General features: G+C 41.7%; 1 protein-coding gene across 6 annotated transcripts in view; it reads left to right on the top strand.

Moving 5' to 3' along the window:
- Window positions 1–2,054: 2,054 nt before the first annotated feature.
- The window catches only part of IL1RL2 (interleukin 1 receptor like 2), a 34,998-nt gene continuing 18,162 nt past the window's right edge, over window positions 2,055–18,890 (top strand). For 2 of the 6 annotated variants that reach the window (XM_044263748.1, XM_044263753.1), the window contains exons 1-6: window positions 2,193–2,411; window positions 2,873–2,934; window positions 4,005–4,239; window positions 7,080–7,275; window positions 12,713–12,872; window positions 14,126–14,200. In XM_044263748.1, the coding sequence (XP_044119683.1) occupies window positions 2,877–2,934; window positions 4,005–4,239; window positions 7,080–7,275; window positions 12,713–12,872; window positions 14,126–14,200 (724 nt within the window). In that variant the 5' untranslated portion in view covers window positions 2,193–2,411; window positions 2,873–2,876. Of the gene's footprint in view, window positions 2,124–2,192; window positions 2,412–2,872; window positions 2,935–4,004; window positions 4,240–7,079; window positions 7,276–12,712; window positions 12,873–14,125; window positions 14,201–18,890 lie in introns of those variants that run through there. The other 4 variants (XM_044263750.1, XM_044263752.1, XM_044263751.1 and 1 more) reach the window with 4 other exon arrangements.

Consider the following 18,890-nt stretch of genomic DNA (forward strand, 5'->3'; position numbering starts at 1 on the left):
TGCTTGTAACAATAGTTCTATATGGGTATCAATTGACAGTTTCCATAGTAACACCTTTGTTTTGTTTTGGGGGCAGACACAAACCTGGCAAAATGTACACATGCAGAGGAACCTCATTTAATGCTGATGTTAGGAGAAATAAAGATCTCCTTTCATAACTTAACAAAGCAGTCCTCGGAGTGTGAGCCCAAAGGGTGCCCCCAAGATCTGTGAAATCAAAATGATTTTCATGATAATATTCATATCTTATTTGTCTTTTTAATTCTCATTCTCTCACCTGAGTATAGTGGACATTTTTAGAGGCTGGCTGGCAGGTTCTATCCTAAGAGATTTGATACAGAAAAAGGTCTGAGGGTCCAGCTGTCTTCTCTCAGGTTACACATCAAAGAGATTTGCAAACACTAAATAAGGGTAGGGGATAGTATGTAGAACAATATAACTTTTCTCAATAATATTGTTTTGGTCTTGATGAAATCCCAATAGTTCATTTTTGCCCTTGCTTCTGTTGCCTTTGGCGATGTTCCTAGGAAGAAGTTGCTGCGGCTGAGGTCGAAGAGGTTGCTGCCTCTGTTCTCCTCAAGGATTTTGATGGATTCCTTTCTCACATTGGGGTCCTTCATTCATTTTGAGTCTATTTTTGTGTGTGGTGTAAGGAAATGGTCCAATTTTATTTTTCTGCATGTGGCTGTCCAATTTTCCCAACACCATTTATTGAAGAGGCTGTCTTTTTTCCACTGGATATTCTTTCCTGCTTTGTCAAAGATTAGTTGACCATAGAGTTGAGGGTCTATTTCTGGGTTCTCTATTCTGTTCCATTGATCTATGTGTCTGTTTTTGTGCCAGTATCATACTGTCTTGATGATGACAGCTTTGTAATAGAGCTTGAAGTCCGGGATTGTGATGCCACCAACTTTGGCTTTCTTTTTCAATATTCCTTTGGCTATTTGAGGTCTTTTCTGCTTCCATATAAATTTTAGGATTGTTTGTTCTTTTTTTTTTTTTGAAAAAAAAATGGATGGAATTTTGATTGGGATTGCATTAAATGTATAGATTGCTTTAGGTAGAATAGACATTTTCACAATATTTGTTCTTCCAATCCATGAGCATGGAACATTTTTCCATTTCTTTGTGTCTTCCTCAATTTCTTTCATGAGTACTTCATAGTTTTCTGAGTATAGATTCTTTGCCTCTTTGGTTAGGTTTATTCCTTGGAAAGTTTGGATATTTTTCATAAACCGTATGCTATTTATGGTAACATTTATGTTAAGTTTATTGCTGTTATTCCAAATAAGTAAGAACATAAATGTTTTACAAGCTCTTCAGTTTAATTTCAAATGTAGTAACTATTGGCAGATGTAACCCACATAAACAAGCACTTTGGTATCCTTAGTAAATGTGTAACAGCGGAGAAATGTGCAAACCATCCCCTGGACTCGGGCCATCCCAGAAAGTGTTACTGTTAATGCAGATGCTGAACTCCTCCTGTCCTGTTCCTGTCCCGCTTCTGCCTGTTTCTAAAACTACAACCACCACCAGATAGAGATTGGCCGGGTATCGGCTGAATGGAGCTGGCATTTTATATATATTTTCTAAGTCCCAGAGCCCCCTCCGGGATCTCTTTGGGCATGTTTCCTGATGGCCAGCGCAACAGTCCTGGTTGATATTATCTTATTTGGAAATTTCAGACAGGACCAGACCTCCTGTGCCAGGTGGTCCAGGATCCCGCTGGGATGTCTGCTCTACAGAAGTTGACCACACGAATCAGGTAGATAAAGGCTATTCCTTGGAAGCCACTGGGATGGAAGCTATTCCACTTTGGGGACATTCCATATAAGCCAAGCAGAGCATGGAATTCCTGCTCAAATGGGGTTTAGAAAGGAAAGAACTGCTTTACGGACAATTCGGAATAGATTTAGAAGACAGGCCGGCCCATGAAAGACTCGTTAGCTGCCAGAAAATCAGGAAACACGTCTTTAAACCCACTTCTTAGTGTGATGCCACCGTTCCTGCCCACGGTGGCAAGGAAGTAGCCTGGTATGGAAACGCCACGCCTGGGTTCAGTGCCTGTTCGCAGGATTCTCCACTCTCCACGGGATCCTGCGCGCTCCAGGCCCCTCGGGCAGGTAGGCACTGGTTGGGAGTGTGCGACTGAGCCAAGCGGGAGGGGCGCCAACCATCGGAAAGGTGTGGAGGGAAAGAGGTGGCTGGCAAACAAGTACGCGACAGATCCGGAGGCCAGAGATCAGGACTCCGGGGCCGCCCCGGACCGGCTGGGCGACCTTGGGGGAGCGGGTTCCGTCTCTGGGCGAAGGTGCGCACCTCCCCTCTACCAGCCGGTCCCGCAGCGTTCCGGCTTTCTTTCTCTTTTCCTGCCGACCTTTGCCAGGTCGGCCTGAGCTGGCTTCTCCCAGGTGAGCGGGTGGCGGGGGTTCCGTTTGGACTGCGGGCCCGGGAGGACCCCCGAGGCTAGGGACGCGCAGGGGAGGCTACGCGCGACTACGTGCAGGTGGGGATCTGGGGGTGGGTGGCGTGTCTCCCACCGCGCGCAGGACGCAGACCCCGCCTCGCTGCCCGATGGCGGAGAAGGCGTACCCCGGGGCTGGGGGTCTCTGCTGCAGCCACTACCCTGACTATCTGACCCCGGGGGCTCTTAACCCCTCCGGCGAATCCCTCTCCAGACGGAATTCTGCAGGTGGGGCGGGGAGGAGGGAGTCTTTGTGGGCACGTCGGGTTAATGTGGGGCCAGAGGTGGAGGGGTCCCCACGAAGAAGGGAAGTCCAGAGGTCTGGACTGGGATCTCTTGAGATTCATTGTCGCCGCTCCCGCCGTGCCCCATTCCCGCCCACCTTCTCTCTTCCTCGTAACCCAACAGGGGGATGCTGGCCTTGCTGCTCTGCGGACTGTCCTTAGCTCTTCCACCCTTTGTCCGAGCAGGTAGGTTCTAGGTTCCGCTGTCCTTGGGCCTCAGAGGCTACCCTCTCCTAACCCACCTCCCTGTGGCTCTGAGAGAGTCCCCCTACTCCGCTCCTCAACCCCGTGCGGAGCCCCTCCCTTACCCGGGGATCTCATGACACCAGAGCCTTGTGGTTACGCTTACCCCATGGGACCAGACAGAATTCCCTCCGAATGATGAAAGGCCAAGTTTCAGTTCCCAGCTTCTGACGCTCAGCCTCCAGGTCACCTTTGAGTTTTGAGGTGACTTCGGAGGGGTGGGGGTGGGGGAATAGGCAAATCTGGAAGTCTGGAGTCAAAATGCTCCGGTGGAAATAACACCATTTTATATAACAAAGGGTCATTTTATGACCCAGGGTTAAAACACAGAAACCATCAACATAACATTTCTTCCAAGAAGAAACACAGTTTCTTCAGTGCAATTCCGTAGCAACGAACTTTAAAATGAGAAGATTTTTTTAAGCCGTCCTTTTTTGGGATGGTATACTTACACCTTTTTTGTGAAGACAGAGTGAAATACCTGGGTGACAAAGCAGAAAGAAACGGGACAAGGAAGGCTCAGAATAGGAATGTTTACTCTGAAGGAAAAGGATGAAGGGGATCCGGGGTCTTAGAAGAGAATGGATGGAGAGAAATCGTTCCAAAGGACAAGTCGGTGTGTTTCATGAACACATTTGAAGGACTTCCAATTATGCCTTCAAATCAGCAGAGGATTTACCAAACTCCCACACAAGAGATTCTCCAGTAAAATTTTAAACTGGCTAGAAAATCAAAGAGGCATTTTTAAAAAGGATTTTATGTATTTATTTGGCACAGAGAGAGAGATCACAAGTAAGTAGAAGCAGACAGAGAGGGGGGGAAGCAGGCCTCTTGCCCAGCAGGGAGCCTGATGCAGGGCTCAATGCAGGGCTCTATCCCAGGACCCCAGCTGAAGGCAGGCAGACGCTTAACCATCTGAGCCACCCAGGCGCCCCTTAAAGAGGCATTTGTTAAAACTAATAATCAATAATGCTAGAGTTCTCTTTCATGATTTTTCCCCTTTCTTTCCCTAGATGCATGCAAGGATGTTAGTCTGCAAAATGAGGCACCTTCAGCAGGCCAACCTTTTGCTTTTGACTGTACACACCCACCACTAACATCTGGGAAAGCACATGTAACATGGTATAAATATCCTAGTAAAATCCCAGTATCCAAAAACACACAGTCTAGAATTCACCAGGAGCAAAGCTGGATTTTGTTTCTTCCCCTGACACAGGAGGACTCTGGGATCTACCAATGTGTTATAAAGTAAGTTTCTCATTTAAAATAGAGCTCTCTTTCTCTCTGATTTATCTCTACATGATATATGTATGTAAAAATATATAATGTTTATATAAATATATATAAAATATTTAATGTATATATGTGAAAATATAATACCGTATATAACTGTATACATATACAATTCTTTTAGGAAAATTCTTAATAAATGTAGAAAATTCAATGAAAAGAATAAATAATAGTTTTCTAAGTGTTACCAGATGGTTTCCAGTGAAGACACCTCCGTCATGAGGCCACAGGCCAGACCAGCTTAAAAACCTGTTTCTCCCAGTATTACTACTACCTTCTTAATTGGAATTCGGGAAGTGTGTATGACTGGTGGCACAGCCAGATAGGAATAAACCTCCTTTGAGCCCTTTTTGTAACGGCTCTGTGATAGGGACCTAATGGTGATTCGGCATCAGCATCAGCTGTGTTGTTGCCCCCATGCTGAGCCCTGTGCTGGGAATTAGTGTAGGCGAGTGGCACAGGTCTGGTGGGAGACTGTTGAGCCTGGTGGGGGCTGCGTGAGCCAGAAAGCGTATTAGTCCCACCAAAGATAGTGGCCCCTGTGTCTATGTCTACCTTCTTTTTTTTTTTTTTTTTTAAAGATTTTACTTATTTATTTGACAGACAGAAATCACAAGTAGGCAGGCAGAGAGAGAGAGGAGGAAGCAGGCTCCCCACCGAGGAGAGAGCCCGATGCGGGGCTCGATCCCAGAACCCCGGGATCATGACCCGAGCCGAAGGCAGAGGCTTTAACCCACTGAGCCACCCAGGCGCCCCCTATGTCTACCTTCTATGAAAGGTTCTCTTTCCCGGTTTATAACTCCCAGATCTGGGAAAGAGAACCTTTCATAGAAGGTAGACATAGATGCTCTCTGTCATGAAATAAATGTGAATTCTCAAAAATCTTTAACATACAGAGATGAAACATACTTAGTCAACTGCATGTTTTTACTTGGAAGTAATTTCAAATTCATACAAAATTTGTAAAAATAATATAAAGAAGCCCCATTTATCCCCCATTTAGATACCCTTTATCTAGATTGCCCATGATTTAACATTTTGCCACATTTACCTTAGAATTCTCTCTCACTCTCTCCCTCTGTATGTGACTGACTCCTGAGCAACATGGATTTGAAGTGCACAGGTCCACTTATACACAGATATTTTTTGATAAATACATTACTATAAATATATTTTCTCTTCCTTGTGGTTTTCTTAACATATTTTTCCTCTAGCTTACTTCATTTAAGAATCCAGTATATGCTACACATAACATTTAGAATATGTGTTAATCCACTGTTCATGTAATCAGTAAGGTTTCTTGTCAAGAGTGGGCTATTAGGAGTTCAGTTTCAGGGGAGTCAAAAGTCATATGTGATTTTCAAGAGTGCAAGGGTGCCAGTGGCCCTAATGCCTGAGTTGGTCAAGGGTCACCTCTGTGTATATTTACATACAATATTATGGTTTTCGGGGTTTCCTCCAAATTTTGAGCTGTATGCCTCATGTTCCTTTAACCTGAATAATTCGATGTGCCATTTGCTATCATCAAGGGGAGTTAGAGAGGAGAAGGGAGTTGGGGGAAATTGGAAGGGGAGGTGAACCATGAGAGACTATGGACTCTGAAAAACAATCTGAGGTGTTTGAAGTGGCAGGGGGTGGGAGGTTGGGGTACCAGGTGGTGGGTATTGGAGAGGGCACGGATTGCATGGAGCACTGGGTGTGGTACAAAAACGATGAATACTGTTACGCTGAAAAGAAATAAAAAATTAAAAAAAAAGGATATTCTCTTATAGAATCACAGAAGAGTTAGCCTACTCCAGAAATTCAACCACCACGTGATATTTTTATCTAATTCCCCATTCATATGCTAATTTTGTCCCTTGTCTCGATTTTTTTTATACATTTTTTTTTTTTCTTTCCCGGGGAGGGTCCCATCCAGCCTCCTGAATTGCATTTGGCTGTCATACCTTTTCAGTCTCTTTTTATCTGGAATAGTTCCTCAGTCTGTTCTTCAAGACGTTGACATTTTTTAAGGAGTACTTGTAATTATTTTATATACTAGCCCTCGATTTGGGTTTGTCAGATATTTCTTCAGGCGTAGATTGAGGTTGAGCCTTCTTGTCTAGAATACCACATAAGTAGTTTGTGTTCTCTGCAGACAATGCACCCCGAGGCTTGTGGTATCCATTTGCCCCTCACTGGTGCTGTTCAGCCTGATCCCTTGGCCAAGGTGTGGCCCAGTGTTTCTGCAACAGAAACATTTTTTTCCTTTTATAATTAGTGATTTGTGAGCCGCAGCCTGCCTGGGCTGGGACAGAGCCTTTACTCAGTATCTTTTCTTTCTTTCTTTTTTTAAAGATTTATTTATTTATTTATTTGACAGAGAGAAACCACAAGCAGACAGAGAGGCAGGCAGAGAGAGAGAGGGAAGCAGGCTCCCTGCCGAGCAGAGAGCCCGATGCGGGACTCGATCCCAGGACTCTGAGATCATGACGTGAGCCGAAGGCAGCGGCCCAACCCACTTTATTTAATTATTTGACAGATAGAGATCACAAGTGGGCAGAGAGGCAGGCAGAGAGAGAGAGGAGGAAGGAGGCTCCCTGCTGAGCAGAAAACCCACCAAGCAGAGAGCCCGATGCGGGGCTCGATCCCAGGACCCCGAGATCATGACCTGAGCCGAAGGCAGAGGCTTTAACCCACTGAGGCACCCAGGTGCCCCTTTACTTAATGATGATTTGGCAAGATGTGAAGATGAACACCTTTGGATGATCTGGTGGTTATTTGAGTTCATGAGGTTTCCATTTACCCTTTTCCTACAGTGGCACAGATACCTGTCACAGAATACACGTTAACCTCACTGTGTTAAGAAAAGACTGGTGTGGTATTTCTGGAAACAGCCAGCTGATTTTACCAGATGAATACAAACAAATACTTCACGCAGGAAGGGACGGCAGCCTTGCCTGTCATCTGAACTTCCCCCAGAGTTGTGTTTTGGATTCACTGAAGTGGTATAAGGTAAAAAACCAAATAGTTTTCCTATTGATATTTTTCTTTTTCTTTAAAACTTACCTGCTTTTTAGTTGAAGTTGGCTCTTTTCGGGCAGTATTACTGAAGAGGTTTGTATACCTGAGACAGATTTGTTTGCCAGTGGTTACTGATAATTTTACCCTCTAATTATTGTTTTTAAAATTAATAGTTATTACAGCTTTATAATATTTTGTCACTTGGATTCACCGTCTCCCTACAATAATCGTTTTCAGGCTACTTCCAGTATCCTTTTTTTTTTTTCCCCTGAACAGATTAATTAATTTCTTGGAATGCATACTACATGCCTGTGATTCAGTAATCCCAAAGTATAAAAAGTCGCCCCTGGCTAGTGTCCTTCCCACTCCTGAGCTATATTTGCCCTGAGCCCATCACACCTTTCCTAACCTGTGGCTGCCATTGGTAGGGACTTGCCTTCTCTGCCTTATCTCTGTATAATGCTATTCAAGCAAATGAAATCATACCCTTGTCCTTCCATTTTTACGCAAACAGGGAATCCTAAACTCACCTTTCTACACCATCCAGCACTCTCTTTTCTTGGCTGTCCTGGCAGATGATAACGTCGAAGACGTAAACCTAGACACAGAGGGGCACAGGCTGCTTATTTAACATGGGATTAGTTTTCCTGTAACTCTCTGCCTGTCTGCACTTGCCGGTCCAACCATCTGGGTCATGAGTTTTCTCTGTGGAAAGCTTTTTAGCTGTTGATTCAGATTCTTTAATGGAGATAGCTTATGCCAGTTTCTTATTTCTTCCTGAAGATATTTTTGTAAGATTCCTTTTTTTGTAGGAAATCACTCATTTCCTTAAATATTTCAGATACTCGTATTGGTACACAACTGCTTGTCATCTTTGCTCTTTTCGCGTCTAAATTCTGTGGTGAGGTTCTTCTTCTTCTTTTTTTTAATTTTATTTATTTATTTGACAGACAGAGATCACAAGTAAGCAGAGAGGCAGGCAGAGAGAGGGGGAAGCAGGCTCCCTGCCAAGCAAAGAGCCTGATGTGGGGCTCAATCCCAGGACCCTGGGATCATGACCTGAGCCAAAGGCAGAGGTTTTAACCCACTGAGCCACCCAGGCTCCCCGAGGTTCTTCTTTTAATCCCTGTTATGATGTATTTCTCTCTCACTTCTCACTTGACTAGTCTCATAAGAGAGTTGTCCGTTCTATTATTTTTTTTCCCAAAGAATCATGTTTGGCCTTGTTCATCCTTTCTATTATATGTTTCTATTACATATTTCATGTTCATTTATTTTGTTTCTACTTTATTTATTTATTTATATTTTATTTATTTATATTTATATTATATATTTATATTATATATTTATTTATATTTTGTTTATTTATGTTATTTATTTTGTTTCTACTTTTCTGTTTCATGAGGACCGTGGCAATGAATGTCCTTATTCCTGTTTCTTTTTGTTTTTTTTTTTTAAGATTTATTTATTTGAGAGAGAGAGAGAGTGTGTATGTGTGCATGCATGGGGAGATTAGGGGCAGAAGGTGAGAAGAAGAATCCTCAAACAGCCTCCTTGCTCAGTATGGAGCCCAAATGGGGCTTAACCCCAGGACCATGAGATCATGACCTGAGCCAAAATGAATCGGCTGCTGTTTAACTGACTGAGCAGCCCAGGTGCCGTGTATCCCTCTCTTGTTTGCCAGTGTATGAATTTTTTAGGCTACATGCTGATTAGCTTTTTAACTGTTACGTTGTAGAGAATGTATATGAATAAGGTACTCAGTTTTATTGATTCTCTCAAGTTACTCTAAAAAATTTTGTATTAGTTTTTATTCTCCTGTGCAATATTCTGGGCTCCCTAAAACCTTATGTGGGACTTTGTACTATAAGACTTATATTTTAAAAAATCTGTCTGGTGGGTACAATTGTTACCTAATTGTTGTATTAGTTTGCTTTTCCTTAATCATTAAGGAGGTGGACCAAATTTTTCATACGTTTGTTGACCGTTTGGAATCCTCCTCTGAACTTCTGACTCCTATCTTTTGCCCTGTTAATTTATTTTTTCTTACCATTTCATTACTGACTTACAGGAGATTTTATGTATTTGTATATCCTGGGTACTAATGTTGGGAATGCATGAACAGTTTTCATTGAAGTATAGTGTATGTATAAAAAGGCATGAAGTATAATTGGACAAGCTTGATTATCAGAATGTGAACACACTTTTTGGCTACTCCTTCCAACGATCAAGGTCAAGAATGAAACTACCACCTGCGCCTCAGAAGGCTCGCTTCTGCCATCTTCTATCCAAGTACTAACCAGGCCCGACCCTGCTTAGTCGCTTCTGCCATCTTCCAAAAACTATGCCTCCCGAATTCCCTGACTTGTAATAGCATAGATTAGTTTTGCCAGCTTATGGACTTTATTGAAATTGAGTCCTATTGTATGAAGCTTTTTGTGTCTGGCTTGCTTGGCTCAGTAGTAAACTTGTGAGAATCATCCTTTGAAGTGAAGATTGGTTCAGTCATTTTTTAGGGCCGTGATTTTAGTGGTTCAATGAAACCACATGGCCATTTCACATCCCAGCCGACAACTTGAGAATTGGACGGGGATATTCTTCATTGTCAAGCCCTGACTCTAGCTTTTGTCCCCTACATGCATAGGTTTGTCAAAAGCACTGTCTTAGTCTGTCAGCCATCACCTTCAGAATAATTGGTGATAGTTCTGAACACCTACTACTCCATTAATGAAAAGCTCATCTTTATAGAGTTTAAAGCTACTCCCGTGCCTTTTCCACTTGCAAGGCTAATACCCGGTCCTTAGGTATTAGCCTTAGTTCAGGAAGTTTCTGCTGACTAGATGGATGGCTTCCAGGTTCTTTCTATCTCCAGTGTTTTTCATTTTGTGTATCAACTATTGGGCTAATGGGAAAATTACACAGTTATTCATTTAATGTGTGTCAGCAAGTATAATCAACACTCTGCGTACTCTCTCTCATGATCCTCTTATTAACATTGGCTCTGACTACAATTTAATTATTTTTTCTAAGATTTTATTTATTTATTTGACAGAGAGAGAGAGATCACAAGTAGAGAGAGAGGCAGGCAGGGAGTTGGGGGAAGCAGGCTCCCCGCTGAGCAGAGAGCCTGATGCAGAACTTGATCCCAGGACCCTGAGATCATGACCTGAGCCAAAGGCAGAGGCTTAACCCACTGAACCACCCAGGTGCCCCTACAATTTAATTATTAACAATAATCCTGCTCCAGGGAGCTCCTGGCTGGCTCAGTCGGTGGAGCATGTGACTCTTGGTGTCAGGGTTGTGATTTCAAGCCCCACATTGGACATGAAGCATATTTGGGAGAAAAAAATCCCCTCACAGTATCTCTGTTCTGTTCAAAGGGTATTGGTTGCCAGGCCACAGTCCCCTCCATCTCAGTTGGCTCTGACTGTGACATTACCCATTTTCCAAGTCCTGCTTTAGCCTTCTCAGGATATGGTGAGTCTCAGTTCCTCTCTGTGGCTTCTGTAGACTCTTCCTGAAGCATCCTGTTTTCCACCTTACAGCCTTGCAACCATTACCTTCTGACTCCAGCATCAGGACCCTCTTGACAGTAGGACTCTTCTGGAATTTTTTTCCTCCTGGCCTGGACCTGTCATGGTCAAAGATTTAAAAGCACTTGACATCTGTAGAGAGGTGGATTTTTAGGATCAACTTTGTTACTACCTCAACATTAAGATCAATGGATTTTTTTTTTTTAATGTACTTGCTTGGGCTTGTCCTCTACTCATTGAATCAGATCATCCATGGGCGGGGTTCAGGGATTTTTATTTTTAAAATAATGCTCAGGGGCCCCTGGGTGACTCAGTCGATTGGGTGTCTGACTTTTGTTCTCGGTTCAGGCCATAGTTGATAGGACAAAATAACTCTTAAGCTACCAGGGCTAGATTTTAATATGATTAAATGTTTGTACACCTTGAAAGAAAGAATGAGTTGATCGGAAGGGGACTGGTCAATAATGGAACATAGAAAGGGAGGCCCGGGGATTGCTCCTATCCAAGCTCTCTCCAGAGAAGAAGTTGTTATCGTCCGAGGACCCAGTGCTGTTTGTTTGTCCCTACTCTCAAGAAGGGGCACCACGTTATTGGAATCTGATGCCTTCACCCATCTGACTCTCGCTGGTAATTCCCATTTTACTTGGTAAGCAGTTGCCCAATTATAACTGGGTTTCCCAAATGAAGAATAATGTGAGACTTCTAGAAATTCGTATTGTAAATAAACAAATGCTCATTCTGGCATGATTGAGTTTCCCTTTTGTGAAGAATGGGCTCTGATGCTGAGCTAGCTACAGCTGACTCAGGGACAAGACAGCTGGGCACGTGGGCTGTTAAATCTTTACCGGGGTTGTAAGTTGGTCCTCTACAGTAGGATTGTGAGCTTTCTAAGGACAGTGACTACATCCGCCTGACAGCGCTTCTCACAGCCTTGCAAAGAGCAGGAACCTGAATGCTTGAATGAGTACATGGACTTAGTAGTCCAAAAACTTACTCTTACTCTATGGAGCAGCACTTTCCAAAGAAAGGGGAAACGTTTTGAGAGAGTTTAGGAAGGGGTCTGTGAGACGGGAGAAGCATGAGAATGTGAGCTTGTGACAGAGTCCTGCCGGTGGACAGGGAGGCCTGCCCTGGGGGCGGTTGCCAAGGATGACAAGGGAGAAGGGCATACCTGAGACCAACCAGGCCTCGGGCTGGTTTGGTGTGAGGTTGTTCTAGTTGATGTCATGGCAGCATCGGTGATGTAATGAGTTAGGTGACGTCTGCCCATAAGCCTAGCCAGCATACTTTGACTGTTGTTCAGGCCTCCAAGCAGAATGTTCTCGAAGAATTATTTTGGACCTCTGTAAAGTCCAACCTGATAGGTGGAGAAGGTGTATTTGGGCCTGGAACACAGTGGAAGAGCTCATTAATCACCTGGGCTTGCAGTCTCGGTATAGGGGCTTGATGTCATGAGATAGTGCTTTACCAGGAGCTATGGGCCCCTGTGGGTGGAGGGCATTCCTGCCTGTTCACACCCTCCTACTATGCTCCTCTGTGGGCCCACACAATCCTCCTCCATGTGGTCTGCCTTCTAGTTCCAGTAGGCCTCTTTCCTCTCAACTTCCATTAGACTTTATATTGACAGCGTGCACAATAGCCTCTAACATACTCGTCATATATGTAGATATCTATCTATCAATCTACCCATTGATACCTATAGGTATAGATATCATGTTCAGTTAGAGTATAAATTACCTGAGGTCTAGAGATCACATGTTTCTTGCCTCTCCCCATGTTCATAGGGTGCTGTTAACCAGAAGTGTAACTGATACACCAAAATACTCTTTGATTTAATTTATGTGTGTGTGTGTGTGTGTGTGTGTGTGTGTGTGTATATATATATTTGTATTTAGGACTGTGAAGAGATTAAAGGAGAACGGTTTATTTCCTGGGAAATGAAGCTTTCAGTGAGCAATGTTTCGGCAGAGGATGGAGGGAGCTATGCATGTCAAGCCCGACTGACACACACAGGGAAACAGTACACTGTTTTAAACAGCATCATCGTGAATATCGGTAAGTAAGCTCGTAGCCATTGTCTTGGCTTCCTCTTGGCTTTGCATGAGATGGCTGGCTTTTGGGCAGCAGTGATTCTTTTTTTTTTTTTTTTTTTTAAGATTTTATTTATTTATTTGACAGAGATCACAAGTAGGTAGAGAAGCAGGCCCCCCGCCAAGCAGAGAGCCCGGGACCCTGGGATCATGACCTGAGCTGGAGGCAGAGGCTTTAACCCACTGAGCCAGTCAGGCGCCCCCTTTGGGCAGTAATTTAGTGGCTCTCTACTAAGTGCCTAATAAGGCCAAGTCCTGTGGTTTGTGGAGAGAGCATGAAAAGGAGGAAGCACCCATGACCACCGCTCTGACTGAGCTTTGAAGTCTGAGCAGGGAAGGGAGGCAGAGATAAGTCAGATAGTCTGCTAGTGAGATGTGTAATTACCAAAGAGATGAATGCCATGAGCGAGTGGAAAGTATGAGATCGAACAGACAAGGACCTGTTGAGAAGACTGAGGGTCAGGGAAAGCTTCTTGATAATAGCAATGCTGACAGGACACATTAACTGAGTGATGGAGTGGGAAAGGTTTTTCCCGACTGAGGGAGCCCTGTAGCAAAACGGACCATGGTATGTGTGAATAACGGGAAGTAGGCAGGTGGACGGGAGCAATGTTGAGTTGGGGAGGTCATGCAAGGTCATGAGGGTAGAGAAGTAATCAGCAAATGGGGAAGGGAATAAGTGGAGAGAAACAAAGGGCTGGGAAGTCAGTATGAGGGAAGACAGTCTCACAGTGGGGTGAGGAATGGGAGAACCAAAGAACAAAAGAGGACCAGATTTAAAGACTATGGAAAAGCAGGGATGGAGGTTGGAGCAGTGGGACCAAACATAAAACATTAGGATCATTCTCTCTCCCTAACTGGGACCTAGACCAGAGCTTGGCTTAGAGCCACTGCTTATAAACTGTAATTGGATTATTAGGTAGTAAGATTTTATTACACAATCTCATCAGTTTACATTCATATCAAATATAGAATGGTGAAGCGAAATCTCCTGGGAGCCCAGGTTTTAGGGTTTTTGCTCAGCAATTTAATTTCTGGTTTTAAAATATGCATTTATGAGGCAGTAGCTTACCATGTCAGGAGTTTTGTTCTTTCCTTGGTTCATGTTTAGGTAAGACCCGCTCAGTGCCACGTTTTCTTTACACTATACCTGGATAAATAGTTGGAAATGTATCATACATGATTCTAATGCAATTTCATGTGCATATGATTTTTTAGCAGAAACAAATGGATATGCAGGAAGAATTCCTAAAATCATTTATCCAAAAAACAATTCAATTGAAGTACAACTGGGTGAGTAAAATTATTGAAGCCATTGAAATCACTAAGGGCAGATTAATATATATGTTTAATATAAAACCAGTTAAATTTCATTGAATGTTCTGAAACTTGATGAAGCATTTTAAAAATTCATGTCAAAAATGTTGGAAAAATTTAGCAGGAAAATAATTGAGTAGAAGAATAGAGAGAGATCTTTTCTAGTAAATATTAAAGTATGTTTAATTATAAAGCAACAATATGTAAATACTGGTATTTGTATACAAATAGAAAGATTAAAGCAACATAATGGAAAACAATAAACATATCCTAGAATATACAACAACTTAGTAAAGGAGATTTGTGGCATTTAAAAATATGTAGGGAAGGAGAGACATAGTGTATGTGTAGTATGAGTGTAACTTTTTAAAGATTTTATTTATTTATTTGACAGAGAGAGATCACAAGTAGGCAGAGAGGCAGGCAGAGAGAAAGAGAAGGAAGCAGGCTCCCTGCTGTGGGACTCGATCCCAGGACCCTGAGATCATGACCTGAGCTGAAGCCAGCAGCTTAATTCACTGAGCCACCCATATATAGTTCATATGTAGTTCATTCTTTACATCAGACATAAAAATACATTTTTGATGAATTAAAAAACTACATATAAAAATAAACTCACAGAAGTACCATTTAAAACTGAGATAAATTTATACCTAACTTCAGAATAATGTACTTTCTCTGCATAAAATCAGTGGAAGAAATCACAGAAGATTAAAAATTATACTCACATAGAAACTGTAAATGTCTATATACAGTAAAAATGATAAAGTTAAAATGTGAATGACAAACTAAGAGAGAATGTTTGGGACAGAGACATCAAAAAACAGGTAATATCATTTCTGTACAAAAATATCAACAAATCAAGGACTAAGAATAATCCAAATGAGGCAAATGAATAACTCACAGAAGGGGAAAAAAAAAGACTAATAGAGTATGAAAATATATTCATCTGAAATAAAAGAAATGGACATGAAAACAATGATATGTATCTTAGAAATTGGTAAGGATTAAAACATGTAAATATCAAATATTAGCAAGTATAACATAAAGGGTGTTCTAATACATTACCGGCCACAAATATAAGTGATCCCTTTAAAACATTTGTGTTTAAAGCTCCTTAACGGTTTTCCATCTCACCCAAAATAAAATTCAAAAGTCCCTGCATTCCCAACATGGCCCCCCACGGCTGACTTCCCCTTGCCAGCCCTCACACTGGTAAGTTCACACTTGATCTCCCTGATATAACTGCGGTTCCTTGAATATCTAAAGCACATCTCCACCTCAGGGACTTTGCATATGCATTTCCCTCTGCTTGAATTGCTCTTCCCCACACAGCTCCATGGTCCCTTCCTTCACTTCCATCGGGTCTCTGATGAATGTCATCTCACTTGACCACCACATTAAAACAGCACCCTTCAGGGGTGTTTGGGTCGCTCAGATGATTAAGCGCCTGACTTCTGTTCAGGTCATGATCTTGAGGTCCTGGGACTGGGCCCCACATTAAGCTGAGTGGGGAACCTACTTCTCCCTCTGTCCCTCACTCTTTTCATGCTCTCTTTTTTGCTCTCTCTCAAAGAAATAGGTAACATCTTAAAAAACAAAAACAAAGCACACTTCACTCACCACCATGCTCTATCCCCTGAGCTCTGTTTTCAGTAAAGTACTTATCACTACCCCACATATTTTGTCTTGGTATCTCTAATTCTATTTGAATGCTCCTTAGGAGCTGTCATTTTGTCTGTTTTTTTCCTTCCTATATCACTAGTGCTCAGAACAGTTTCTAGAACAAAGCAGATGCTTAAGAAATAGTTACTAAGTAGCTAAATAAATGAATGGACTGGTATCAGCTTTATAGAAGGAAATGCCAATGTGTGCTCAGAACCTTCACAGATAAGTTTTGACTCAGTATATTCTAGATGGTAAACCACATAGAACAGAAACAGATCCCCAGGGCCCCGGATAGAGACAGACAGATAGATGGAGAGATAGATATTGTGCTTACCATGTTTAAGGAAGGAAAAGACATGATTGCAACTTTCAAAAGACAACTGCAGACTTTTAAAAAATGACCATATCAGATTTGAAAAAGAACAAATCAAATATCAGAATTGATAAATATAATAACCAAAACCAAAAACTCAATAAAGGATTTAAGATTTTATTTATTTATTTGTCAGAGAGAGAGAGAGAGCGAGCGCAAAGACAGAGTGGCAGAGGGAGAAGCAGGCTCCCCGCTGAGCAAGGAGCCCAATGTGGGACTGGATCCCATAATGTTGGGATCATGACCTGAGCTGAAGACAGCCGCTTAACCAACTGAGCCACCCAGGTGTCCCTCAATAAAAGGTTTAGAAGCTTATGAGACACCTGAAAAAAGTTACTGAATGAAAATATAGGTCAGGAAAAAAATGCCTAGGATTAAGCACAGAGAGACAGAAGACTAAGAAATACAGAGGTTAGAGAGAGAGAGGATACACAGAGCTAACATGTATGTAATTGCAATCCCCAAAGAAAGAGAAAAGAGAAAATGGGAGCAGAGACAGTATTATTTAGGTGATAATCTGAGAATATTCCAAACTGATAGACACATTAATTCAAAGATGCTGTAAGCTAAGGAGACTCAGCAGGACAAATAAAGGCAAACCTATACCTTGAAATACCAAAGTGAAACTGCAGAAAACCCAAAACAAAGGGAAAATATCTTAAAAGTTAGGAGAAGAGGAAAAAAAAACCCATCCTCTATGCGCAACAGTAAGCCCACTGTTTGAATTTTTGATGGAAAGAGTGGAGGTTGTCTGCTGAAAAAAAAAGCACTGCTGATTTTATAGTCAGTGAAAATATGACAAACTAAAAATGACAAAATTTGTTGAGCACAGTCTTACACCAAATGAGCTACTACAATATTCTCGAAGCAGGAGGAAATGTTTCTAGATTGTGAATCAGCTATAGAGGAGGGAAGGAAGGAGCAAATGTTGGCAAAAATAAGTGAGTAAATCCAAATGAATCTTGACTCTATGAGGCAATAATGATGATGGCTGCTCATGGAATTTAAAAAATATATGGAATTAGAATTCACAACTGCATTTGCCTGTCTGTCGGGAGAAGGCTAAAAGCAATTGCATCCTAAGACTTTACATTCTCTTAGAAGAGGATAGAAATAATCAATAATGTCAGACTTTGATAAGTTCAAGGATCTCTGTTTTAATATTTAGGGTAACCCTAAAATAATAATAATTTCAAAGAAAGAGCATTATATGGAATAATTAAAAAATAATCAAGAGGAAGGTAAGAGGAAATCCAAAAGAAGGAGTCAAAAGACAGCAAGAGGGAAAAGACAGATATAGGACAGATGCTACCAAAAAATATATATATATATTTATAAAAGATAATTGATTTAAACATACATCTGTCACCGATTTCAGGATGGACTAAACACTACAAATAAAGATTGTCATACTGGATTTGAAAGAACAAATCAAAACTCTGGGCTGTTTACAAGATGTTGGAAGAGAAAAGAGCAGAAAATGATATATGGTATAAACGCTAACCAAGATAATGTTGGTATAATTATATTAATATCAAAGTAGATTTGAAGGTAGAATCCACTATTAGAAGTGAACGGAGATCCTTCATAATGACTAAAAGTTCAATAGTGAACCTGTAGATACATAATAACATGGCCTTAAAAGTATGTGTTTGTGCATGTGTGTTTATACATGCAGAAAGACATAGCCAGTTCAGGATTAAGTCCACACTAATAATGGAATAATAATAATGACATTTGCAAGGTAGCTTCTGGTAGAACAAAGCAAGCAGAACAAAATGTGCCCAACAAATGGCCTAATGTTCATATCATAGAACCCCGAGCCCAGCTGCTATGGATTACATATTCTTTCTAAGCAAAATGAAATGTTTAATAAAGGGAGGCCTGGGTGGCTCAGTTGGTTAAGCGCCTGCCTTCAGTTCAGGTCATGATCCCAGGGTCCTGGGATGGAGCCTCACATGGGGTTCCCTGCTCTGTTCCTTCCTCTCCCTCTGCCAATGCCTCCAGCTTATGCTTGCTGTCTCTCAAATAAATTAATAAAATCTTTAAAAAGAAAAAAGAAATGTTTAATAAAATCAACTGAATATTGGACTGTAAAGCTAGACATTATAGAAAGCAAGAATAAAAACTCTCTAGATAGCTTATGGATAGAAGTAGAAATCAGAAAATATTTTGACAATGAATACTCATGAAAAGTTTACACCAAGGCTGGTGGAATACAAAAATTTGATCAGATCATGCTTGATAGCCTGAATTAGGAAAGGAAGCTAGTCGAAATATCCATGAGATGCAAGCTCACCCCTGAAGACAGAAAAGGAGAAGCAAAATGAATCCAATAAAATGGGAGAAACAAGGGGAGTGGTAATCACAGACAATAGTGTAATAGTAAATGAACATGCAATTGAGGGATTAACAGGAAAGAAGTTAGTTTTCTGAAAAGTGGAACATGATTGCTAAGCCCCTGAATGATTAAGAAAAGAGAGAAGGCACAATCTGAAGGAAAAAGAGATCATCACCATACATCATATGCACATGAGAAAGGTCATAAAAGAACACTCTGGAAAACCTAGTGCCAAACAATTTGAAAATCTAAAAAGAAATGGGCAGTTTCCATAAAAACCAGCA

Source organism: Neovison vison, chromosome 8 (genome assembly GCF_020171115.1).
Source record: "Neovison vison isolate M4711 chromosome 8, ASM_NN_V1, whole genome shotgun sequence".
NCBI classification, from domain to species: Eukaryota; Metazoa; Chordata; class Mammalia; order Carnivora; family Mustelidae; genus Neogale; species Neogale vison.